The sequence below is a fragment of the Embiotoca jacksoni genome, unplaced genomic scaffold (genome assembly GCF_022577435.1).
Source record: "Embiotoca jacksoni isolate LCO1_2020_lvr unplaced genomic scaffold, fEmbJac1.0.p SCAF_12, whole genome shotgun sequence".
NCBI classification, from domain to species: domain Eukaryota; kingdom Metazoa; phylum Chordata; class Actinopteri; family Embiotocidae; genus Embiotoca; species Embiotoca jacksoni.
Window position 1 is genome coordinate 9,456,832 of NW_027185252.1, and position 11,834 is coordinate 9,468,665.

The 11,834-nt window shown below is 43.2% G+C and overlaps 1 protein-coding gene across 1 annotated transcript in view; it reads left to right on the forward strand.

Annotated features, from left to right (window-relative positions):
- The window catches only part of tp53bp2a (tumor protein p53 binding protein, 2a), a 29,112-nt gene extending 21,832 nt beyond the window's left edge, over positions 1-7,280 (forward strand). The window contains exons 14-23 of the mRNA XM_069144640.1: positions 106-156; positions 1,015-1,137; positions 1,313-1,434; positions 1,561-1,969; positions 3,075-3,916; positions 4,781-4,918; positions 5,122-5,255; positions 5,500-5,666; positions 5,792-5,991; positions 6,091-7,280. Of these exons, the coding sequence (XP_069000741.1) occupies positions 106-156; positions 1,015-1,137; positions 1,313-1,434; positions 1,561-1,969; positions 3,075-3,916; positions 4,781-4,918; positions 5,122-5,255; positions 5,500-5,666; positions 5,792-5,991; positions 6,091-6,132 (2,228 nt within the window). The 3' untranslated portion in view covers positions 6,133-7,280. The remainder of the gene's footprint in view (positions 1-105; positions 157-1,014; positions 1,138-1,312; positions 1,435-1,560; positions 1,970-3,074; positions 3,917-4,780; positions 4,919-5,121; positions 5,256-5,499; positions 5,667-5,791; positions 5,992-6,090) is intronic.
- Positions 7,281-11,834: the final 4,554 nt, after the last annotated feature.

Genomic DNA, 11,834 nt, shown 5'->3' on the forward strand with positions numbered 1-11,834 from the left:
CTGGGCCTCTGTCTAGGCCCAACCAGCATCATGTCTAGGGCAAAGGGAGATCTGGAGCTTTAAGGCTACTTTGTTTTTCTTGTCTTTCGAATGCATCTTCCTCAGAAGCCATGTTCTTGCTTAAGCCTCTGAAAGAGCTGCGGGCTAAGAGAAAAGGTACACACTTGTGTTTGTGTGTGTGTGTGTGTGTGTGTGCGCGCATATGTGCTTCACAGTAGCTTAGTATAGATGTGTTCATTTTTCATGACGGTTGTCTTCACTGAAAGAGATAAAAAAAAAAAAGATACAAATATTTTTTTTATCATTTTCTTTCTGGATATTTGGTCCCGCTTGCTTGTTTTGCTGCTGTGTGTTAAAGCGTGCTTGTTGAGCTTCTTCTTTTTTTTTTTTTTTCTTCTTCTGCAGCTCTAAATGGGTCAGTTGGAACAAACGCATAACCTTCACTTGAACTGACATGCTGTGGATTGTGACCAAACCAATCTGGTCTTGTCTGCAAAATATGCGTTTGTTGGTGTATTTGTACAACTACTCTTCAGAGGGTGCATTTAACTCCAGTCAGCAGGCACTGTGATGGGAAATCATCATTGGGTTTTTTTTTCCATCTTTGATGTGATGCTAATCTTGCTGGTTGCAATAGCCTCATGCTTTTACAGTTCATCTGACTGTGGATGTCTGCAAGCATGCATGGCCACTGGCTGCGTCTTAGTCAGTCAGCCAAACAAAATGATGAGCAAAGAGGAAGGAAAAATGCTGCCAAATCTGCAGTTTTGTTTTCAAATATTCTTAGTTGTTTGTTGTGTTTGACTGTACAGTGCAAAGTTCTGTGAACTTTGTGTTTATCGACATACTTAAGGACTGAAGCGAGTTCTCATTGTGTGTATTGGTGCTTTGTTTTGTCTTTTATTTCTGTGTAAAATCCCACGCTTTACTACATTTTATAAAGCTACTGCCTCTCTTTCTCTCTTTTTTTTTTTTGTGCCTTCCTTCCTGCGTGATCCTCTGCCGGTCCTCCAGGCCTTCAGCCATCCAAACTGGCAGACTGGAGCTCTTCAGGTCCAGAATCCAGTACCAACGGTCATGGTTCAGCATCAACACTGCCACGAATGACCTCTCTCTCCAACTCTACTGCAGAACAAGGTACACACATTATCCATAATGTTTGCATAACACTACGTGCACATGCAGCGTTTCCACAGAAACTGAGCAGCAGTCCCTTCTTGTTACTCCGAAAACTGTAACTACTGCTTCATAGAATCTTAGTCTGAACATGAGATGATACTGATTCCTGCCTCTACATGTGCTCTTTGGTTAGCTGAGTCAGAGCTGAAGAGGGATAGAAAGGTGCGTCCATTTTCCATGTTTGAGCCAACGGAGGTTCCAGCTGCCTCCCTCCGCAAAAACCAGAGCAGTGATGACCTGGTCAGGGACGCTCAGGTGAGAGGGGATGAAAACCCACGCCGTATTTTATCACAGGAAAAGAAATCCCCCACGGATTTGTTTATGACCAGCAGAAAGTCATGCCAGTATTTAATCTGCTATCTTTCTCTTCTCTCAACTCAGTCTGCTCCCAAGGCCCCAGTCAAGGTACCTCCCCCCGTCCCCACCAAACCGAAAGGCCCCGGCGTCGTGCCCTACGGAAAACCAGGCCTCAACACGGGCACCTTCCCTAAAGCCAAGCCCCACGGCCAGCATCCCCCTGCTGCCCAGGGCCGCAGCCCTCTCCCACCCTCGCAGAGCCAGACGCTCCCCCTACCCTCCAAGCAGGACACTCCACCTGCAGCGACGGTACGGCCCTTTACTCCAGAGCTGCCCTCCTCCAAAGACTCCAGCCTGACTAAGCCGCAGACCGTGGCGGCCAGCTCCATCTACTCCATGTACACACAGCAGCCTGGCTCAGGGAAACCTTTCCAGCCGTGTGTGCAGGGCACTCTCAACAGGACTCAAACTCGCCCCAATGGATTTGTCAGCGGTAAGAATATCCACGGTAACTCTTTAGATGTGGCCCCTTTAACTGTGTTACCGAGAAGACGTGATATTTGTACTCTGTAAGCTTACTGCTTAATCGAACTTGTACATCTGAGAGCATCCTGGCATTTGAACAATATTCGGTTGCACAGCGTGTTTAGATCGTTGACATGTAAAAAAAGGGAGGACAGAGTTTGAATCACACAACAGCACACAACAAAAGTTGAAGGCGAACCTTTGAGTGAAAAAAGGTACGCCACAAAGGTTTAGATGTAAATAAGGGTAAAGCAAATTCGGATCTTGTTTTACTTCAGATGTACTCGCTGTAAAGCAAATCTGCTGCAGTTACTCGCACGTAACTGACCAGAGGACAAGGCTACAGGAGGAAGGAGGCTAAGGCATCCGCTCCATCTCCCCTTTACACACGATAACCGGCAAACCTGCTGTTTCTGACTTAAATTGTGGAAATGAAATGGAACAATTTTTTTTCTTTTTCTGCTCTAAGTCGGCTGTGACAAATTTTTTTGGATTACACATGGGCTCTCTAAGATAAAAACAATATTGTTTTATGAATAGCTGTAAGCGAAACAAGATAAAATGGGTAATTACACTAGAGACCTCGTACTCCACTGACGGATAGAGATGCAATAAAAGCCGTACATAGAACACAAATTACAGAAAGCAGATCAATTTGGTTGTACTGGATAGATACGAACAGAGAAGTCCAATATGATTGCATTCAAGCCATTTATTATACAGTAATGTAGACTGACCTGGTATTACATTTATATAAACAAAACCTTTCCTCGCGTCAGCATGACCAGAGGTGGGTTTTGTAGGATAAATCTCTATAATGTCTAATTAGTATTATGACAGAGGTCCATCTACTAATTATCACGTTATGATACTTGGTGTTTTTGTCAGTGGTCATTTGTTGTCCAGGTTTTAAAAGTCCATTTCACGGCACCAACATGTTACAATCAAGTATCAAAAGTCAGCAGGGAGAGGGGCAGTGAATTTGGGCCGAGAAAGATGCGTATAACGCGTAACACGAGATCGTATCTCTGTGGACTCTGCGGTCTTAAAATGTTTCCTGTATTTGTTTGCAGTGTACGGTAAACCAGTGATCCCCACTGGAGGCTCCCAACATCCAGAGAACCCGTACCTCGACCAACGCTTCCTTCCCCCAGAATCTGAAGTTGACCTCGGCGGAGCCAGCAATGTGGGCCCCAGTCCATCTGAGGCCCCGCAGCCAGAAACGGAGCGCATCCCCCGGCCCCTCAGCCCTACCAAGCTGCTTCCCTTCATTTCCAACCCCTACAGGCATCAGAGTGACGGCGACCTGGAAGCTCTGAGAAAGAAGCTCTACAATGCCCCGAGGCCGCTGAAAAAACGCAGCTCCATCACTGAACCAGAGGGTCCTGCGGGGCCCAACATTCAGAAGCTCCTCTATCAGAAGACCACACTGGCAGCTATGGAGACCACTGTGACCACCCCAACCACTCCTACCTATGCTGGAGAAGCCGAAAAGGCAGCAGATGGATCTGTGGGGCCACACGGCCCGAGCCCTCTGAGTGGTGCAGAAAACCAGCCGTCCGAGACCGGGCAGACTCAAGAGGGGGGACAGCTCCCATCTCACGTCCCAACTCCAGCCTCTGCCGAACAGACCAAACCGTCTTCAGCCATTTCAGAAAGAGAGGACATTATCCCCCCTCCTCCACCATCCCACCCAGCCCCCAGGCCTGATGACGCTCTTTTCCCGCCGCCACCCCCTGCTGGCTTGGAGGACATGATTCCCAACCTGCCTCCTCCGCCTCCAGAAGGTTTCCTGGAAGAGTTCCCGCCTTACCCACCACCCCCTTACCCCAGTGGAGCAGAGCAGGACAGCTTGGGAGAGGACACCTTTAACATGAAGGCTCCTGAGGTCACTGGACAGGTCACTCTGCCACCGGTATGAATCATCATCTTAAACTGCTGAACCACAACCATAATGTCGCTCTCAGCTGTTTATAAGGCTGTTTCATTGATGATGTAAAGGTCTCCGTGTCTCTACAGTCCACAGTAGAGATCACCCTTCTTCGCTTTTGCGCTACGTGTGTTTTTAAATCCCCTCACACGTTTGTTTGCTGTTGACTAGCCGGTCATGAAAAAGCAGAAACTGTAACTCGTGATCTGCACCGGTGGAACTAACAGGACCTGGTCTGATGTTGTATAACTGAAAAATCCGTATCAAGTGCTGCTATTGTTCCAGGAGAAAACAGGCCTGATTCCGCTCACACTAAGCGGATATCCACCCCAATTTACCCCCATTTGCTTATACGCTTTTTGTGTTAAATTGAAACACCAGTTTACATTTGCTTATTCTTAAGCGCTTAGTAGAACTTCATAAGCGGGTTTGATGGTGAAGTAGCAGTTTTACTCTAAAAGAACAAACCAATCAGAATGACCAATACCCCATCCCGCCCCCCTCCTTTCGCCACTCCCATTTAAGACCCAATTGCACACTAAAGAACTTTTTATTTCATTTTTTTTCCTTTTTACTGGTCAATGTTATTCCTAATCAGGTTGCATAATCATGGTTTTAGTGGAAGTAATTATTTTCTTGCAGCACGTGCTCTTTAACTAGAAGAGCATTGTACTAAGAGCTGGAAAAACCTCTGCAATCAGTCCAGACTGGGCACAAACTGAGAGAGAACGCCTCGAGCAGGACAGACTTCAGGAAGAGAGCAGTCTCACCGTTTACATTTCTCCTGTCTGTGTTGTAATGACTGTTGAAGATCATTTGTGTGATACACAATTATGATTATGTCTTTAGGGAAAGAGGACCAATTTGCGCAAACCTGCTTCTGAACGCATCGATCACAGCATGAGAGTGAAGTTCAACCCGCTGGCTCTGCTGCTGGACTCTTCTTTGGAGGGAGAGTTCGACCTGGTCCAGAGAATCATCTATGAAGTAAGACATCATCTACACCCAAAAAAAAAAAAAAAAAAGTGCAATATATTCAATTTTAATAAAAAAAAAAATATATATATATATTTCTGTTGCTGTTTATTCTGCTGCTGGTAATCTACCACGGTCTCGTAGATTAATAATACCTGAAAGCAGTCACTATATTTGACTCGTTGCTGATAAGACTTGTCACGTCTTGATCTCAGGTGGAGGATCCCAGTCTGCCCAACGATGAAGGCATCACTGCTCTCCACAACGCTGTCTGTGCCGGACACACAGAGATTGTCAAGTTTTTGGTTCAGTTTGGCGTCAACGTGAACGCTGCCGACAGTGACGGCTGGTAAGTTCAAGTCCACCGCTCACGCGGTTGATGTTGGTTTACACGCTGGACCTTTTCAACATGAATGTGGAAAACAAAATCCTGCTGTATGAGAAACATGAATGTCGTGTACTTTGCTCTGATTGTTCGGCACTGTTATCCACTGGCAGTCATGAATGGCTCTAATATCCCGCTCCCTTTTCCTCTCGTTATTTCCTGCTCTCCTCCTCCTTCTTTTTAACGCCCCCACCGACCCTTATTTCAGGACACCTCTCCACTGTGCTGCATCCTGCAACAACGTGCAAGTGTGCAAGTTCCTTGTAGAGTCTGGAGCAGCAGTGTTTGCTATGACTTACAGCGACATGCAAACGGCAGCCGATAAATGTGAAGAGATGGAGGAGGGCTATACCCAGTGCTCTCAGTTCCTTTACGGTCAGTAAAAGCCATTTTGTATTATTCCTTTTTCCAAAATGTCATCCGCTTCTGTGCGGACAAAAAACAACAACAACAACAACCTCACAATGTTTCTGTGGGATTTTACATCCACCTTTCCTCAGGTGTGCAAGAGAAGATGGGGATCATGAACAGGGGCGTGGTCTACGGCCTGTGGGACTACGCTGGGGAGAACCCCGATGAGCTCTCGTTCCGCGAGGGAGACTGCATGACCATCGTCCGCAGAGAGGACGAAGATGAGATCGAATGGTGGTGGGCACGCATGGGTGACACTGAAAGTTACATTCCTCGCAACCTCCTCGGGGTGAGTCATGAGTCGCCGCGATGATCAAGTATGTTTATTTTTATGTAGAGGCAGTACAACTGTGCAGTGCTGACGCGTGTTCTTGTTGTCTCCCAACAGCTCTACCCCAGAATAAAACCGAGACAGAGAAGCCTCGCTTAAAACACAAAGATCCCTGCACATTCCCACACTGACAGAACTCTGCAAAACACACACACACACACACACACACACACACACACACACACACACACACACACACACACACACACACACACACACACACATATATACAAACAAACAGGCTTTAACGGACTGGGGAAGAAAAGGACACATGAAATGAAGAGAGGAGGACAGACCAAACAATATGAAGGATCAACTCTTTCTGGCACTTTTCCAGGCCTCACTGTACTGTGTACTTAAGACACTAATGGCTTAGTTTTCCTTTGTTCCACCCGTTTTGTCGTTTTTTTTTTTTTTTTTTTCTATTTAGTGTCTTAAACTATTTCTAAAGTGACAGAAACACAAACTTTGGGATGTAAAAGGAACAAGCAGTATTTTTTTTATCCCTAGAAAGTGATTTTTACACTTTTGAATAGTCTTTTCAATCTTGTTGACTGGGATACTGGTTATTTTCTAACACACTTATGGCTCTACAACGCATGAGGTGAATGAGTGGATGATGATGATGATGACGACGACGATGATGCTTTTGAAATGCTCTGCTACCATGACAATCTGTGGGGGCTTGTTTCTCATCATCTGTGTTGAGTGAGGAAAAAAGGTGATTGAATGATCTCATGCTGTTCAATCTGTGGTCAATGATACCCAGAAGGCCAGTCTGCTCTCCTGCATTGGCACGTGGTTGAGATACCATAGATACTGTGTATACATGTATTTCTGTCACAGGAACTAGTGAAATGTTACTGTAGGAATTATTTTGTTATAAAAACTGACCCTTTGACCGAGAAGGAGATGCATATTTTATTACAGCCATTCCATGATAGGACCGTAAATGTAAAAAGGAAAGGCTAATTCCAGAAACCTTGACTTTTTGTAGCTGTCGATAAGAAGGAGACATATTATATTGTAAGTCAGGAATATGTCTTAAGTTAAACGATGTCTTAAAAGCAAAATATATGAACGAAAAACAATGGAACTTAACAGATCCCAAAACTCAACTCATCACATATCTGTCAATGCAGATGTATTTATTTTTGTTACTTCTTTCTTTAGCCCTTTTGTCAGATCTATAACTGCAAGTGGACTGTAGTATTTCAGACATTTACAATAAAATTCTTTGTACTGAGTTTATCTAGTCTAGTCTAGTGTCTGAACTGCGTGGAGGGGTTGGGAATCTTCTCTATACAGTCGATGCGTGAAATTCTATGTTAAGAAATGGTGTTCACCCCCGGATTCAAACAAACTGCTGTGTAAAAAAAACAAAGCTGTTTGCTGCCCTCTGCTGGACAGAAGGTTAAACCTTAAACTCTATAATGAAACAAATGGGGCTTGTGGGGTGAGAAAGTTGTAAACTTTGTTAACTCGGTCTTGTACGCTGTCAGAGGGAAGAGTAGCCTATATTGACCACAACAGGCAGAAATGGATAAAAAAAAAAAGACCTTTATTGAAAAACATCAATTTAATTTGAACTGTTCACAGTAAAAAGTCTCTTCAGGGGTGAATTCTTGACGTGCACTGGTGGCTACCCCACAACCCTACTACAAGTGAACTAGAATAACACTTTGCAATCACTCCTGAGAGAAACAATGCATACAAACTGCAATATGAACACATTATAAAAAGGTCAAAACCATTTCTGTGCTTGGCCACTAGCGTCGCCTCTTAATGGACTCTTGGCAGGGTGTCAGATTAGTAAAATCTACTTTTGAAATAAGTAATTTAGAACCCGAGACAAAGAAAATTATCAACAAGATGATATTTAAACATTAAACTTGAAAGTTTCAACTTTATTTGACCGTTTCAACTTGAGATAAATCAGAATCCCTTTGCTTTAATCCCTCTCTTTGCATATTGAACAACAGATGGCGCCGTGGCACGAACATGATGTAGTCATTACTACTAATTGTCAAAATTAAAATTGCCACATTTTCGAGCAATTATTAAAGCCGGTACAGAGCTGACAGATTTAATTGGACATGCTCGAAGAAAAGCGCTGCATCTTGCGATGTGACTGTTAACACCCACAGAAAACTGTATTCCTACATATTCTTTGGGTACCACTGTTGCCACGGTAATCGGTGACTCTCCTTCCTACATGGGCTTCAGTGAAGTTCTTCTCTGGTGAGCTGAACGGGGTTAATGGAGCTGGATGTTTGAGACGTAATCCCTCCGCTGCACGAATCCCCTGCTGGATTGATAATAACGAGTTGAGATAAAAGACTGAATTCAACCTCAGCACCGCCCACTGAACGCAACTGTCCGCATTCGTTATTGATGCATACATTTAGGATGGATTAAAAGTTCTGTATAAATGAGAAAAGCGATCAAATGTGACATGACCGAAAACTGCCGCTTCCTTTTTTTTTTGAATCGGAGCTGTCATTGATCTCTGCAGTACACTAGCAGGAGCCCTTTGTGTTTCCACGAGCACTGCAGGGTGTGCACTCAGATAAAGGTCTGATCTGTTTACTGTTGCCTTGCGCAGTACAATAACTAATGTCCCCCAGTGTGTCCCTTCTGGCGATCTTATTTCATTGGGTCTGTGCATCTCTGGAAAAAGAAACGGGGGGAGAGTAATGGAACCAGTTTTCCTCACAGGCTCCTTCATTAAGTACAGAGCTCCTGTGTACACAACAACTTCCACGTTTTCTGGGCAAGAGAGAGGTCTGTTTCACCGTGAATCTCACCTCATCTAGAAATGTGAAATATCTTATTTCTACCCAGGAGTTTGGAAAAGAAGCACAGGGAGGCAAATAAAGAGACAAGTGGACACAGCTGCAATTATAGCAGTGCCTGGATATGAGTAATGTGATTCTTACACAAGCAACCAAAAAGTGTTTTCATTTGAAAAAAAAACAAAAACCAAAGCAAAGGCTGCACTTGTTTGTCTTTCAAAGAATCTGCTATCCTAATCCTGCAGTAAGAATATATCAGATGATACTGACCTTTAAATCTGTGCTAACTCAATCATTCAAAAGTCTATATAATAAAAAAAAAACTAAAAAAAAGATTATTTTTTTCTACTAGTTTTTAAAAATACCCACAGAATAGATGTATTTCACGTGAGAGGTTCCTACCTCACTTGTTTTGTCTCTGATGTCCTCATCAGTCTTAAATTAGTTAAGATTCGGTTGGAAAAAGGATATTTCTCACTTCTGTGGTCAAAATTGAACATGAAAATACAATCTGATCACAGTTGGTGGGTGATTTTTAAAAAAAAAAAAATTTATGTGTCAAACTAAAGAATACTTAATCACCTATAATCAGTATCTACATTTATAGATCACGTTATTATTTGTAGATGAAAAGGGCTGTTCACAGTAACAACCCCCACACCTCTCCAGAGATTTTGTAGCATCTTTCAGCTCCGTATTTAGATTTTTTTTTATTCTTTCGACTCAACTGTTTTGGTCCAAATTCAATCACCCTCGTGGCATCAATTTCAGAAGCAGTCGGTAGCGAGACCCCTCCGTGAAATTACGTATCCAGCACCAAACGGCAGACAGACAAAGTTAGTGAGCGAAAAGATAATATGTACCGAGCTTACATTTTCTAGGAGGCCTGAAAAAAATTATTCCAAGTAAATGCTAATTCTGCCTCATATCTACTAAGTTTACCATTTCGGCTCACCAGGCGATTGTTTGAGAGAAATTAAAACATCTCTTTGGTTAAAGTTGGAATAAACGTTGTAACTCAAATGTAACCTTGCAATAATATAACCAGCATTATATAGGCTAGTCCAATGATTATGTCTGTATGAAACGGTTTTTATTTTGTATTACAGACCGTATAATCAATGTCCTGATTCTGAAGTGTCTCTGTTTAGAGACACTCTGAACTGCTGGTGAAACTTTGCCACTCCTGCTTACAAATACAATAAATCACTTCTCCTGACTACAATATTATCAAGAAAAGCCAATTTGAGCAAAGTTTTTGGGGGCTTGAAAATAAACAACGTATTGATTGAATTTAGAGAGTCACATCAAATGACAATGAAATGCTGCAGCAGCATGTTTACTTGATTGAATATTTTTTTTTCTCTCTTTTGTCAGCAAAGCAACACTGGTTTCAATAATATATATGTATATGACCTTTATTTAACCAGGTAAAATCAATTGAGAACCAATTCTCATTTACAATGATGACCTGTCAGCACAGTCCACACAGTGACACAAACAGCACAGATACAAAACAGTATAACAAACACGAGGAAAAGGCTAAAGACAACATGGGTAAATGAATAAATACTATGTACCAAAATAAACAATACAAGTAATAAAAATAAATAAATAAAATGAGAAAGGCAGATTACTGGATTTTCTTTATAAAAATGAGAAAAAGAGAGAGGGGAGAGAGAGAGAGAGAAAAGCAAGGGCTGGTCAGCAGGTACAGCAGTCAACTATGATTTGCTGCAGCTTTAGTTTGAACATGTTGAGAGAGGTGAGAGCTGTTAGTTTGAGTGTGTTTTGAAGTGAGTTCCAGTCATTTGCAGAGGCAAAATGAAAGGCGTTATGACCAAACACAGTACGGACTTTTGGAACGATGAGCCTAATGAAGTCACTTGATCTTAAATGGCGATTGCTGTCCGAGATGTGCAGAAGATTTGAGAGGTAGCGAGGGGTCATTCCCAAAAGGGATTTGTAGACCAAAAGCAGCCAGTGTTGTAGCCGCCTGGTGTGAAGGGAGGGCCAGTCCACCAGTCTGTAGAGATCACAGTGGTGGGTGGTGAAGGGGGCACCTGTGGCAAAACGGATTGCTGAGTGGTGGAGTGTGTCCAGTTTTCTGAGGGTGGTCTTAGATGCCATTTTATAAATTATATCGCCGTAGTCAAATAGAGGAAGGATGGTCATTTTCACAAGGGTGAGTTTGGCAGAGTGTGTGAAGGAGGCCTTGTTTCGATACAGGAAACCCAGTCTAGCTTTGACTTTAGCCAGAAGGTTATTGATATGTATATTAAATGAGAGAGATGAGTCCAACCAGAAGCCAAGGTATTTGTAGGAGCTGACAAACTCCAGCTCTGAGCCATCAGCACTGTAGATGTTGGGGAGGCTGGGGATGATGAGGTTTTTCCGGTCAAACAGCATACATTTGGTTTTTTTAGAGTTGAGGAGCAGATGGAGGTTGTGGAAAGACTGTTGGATGGAGGTGAGGCTTAGTTGAAGAGTGGATACAGCAGAGTGGAGTGAAGGACCAGCTGAATATAAGATGGTATCATCAGCATACAGATGAATCCTGGAATTTCCTGCAGCTTTGGCTACATCGTTAATATAAATGGAGAACAAAATAGGGCCTAAGATGGAGCCTTGAGGCACACCTTTAGAGATGGTAAGAGGTTCAGACATGATGTTTTCGGTCTTCACCCGCTGGACACGACCAGCCAAGTAGCTAGCAAACCAGTTGCAACATCTACTGGACAAGCCAATGCTGGTAAGTCTATGCAGGAGAATGTTATGGTTGACCGAGTCAAAAGCCTTGGCTAGATCTATAAAGGCAGCTACACAAGTCTGTTTGTTGTCCATGGCGGAGATGACATCATCAAGGACCTTTAGTGTAGTGGTGGTACATCCGTGGCCTTTCCTAAACCCAGACTGCAGGTCAGACAAAATATGATTTAAATCAATGAAGTGAATTAGTTGTTTATATACCAGTTTCTCTAAGACTTTGGCCAAACAGGGCAAGAT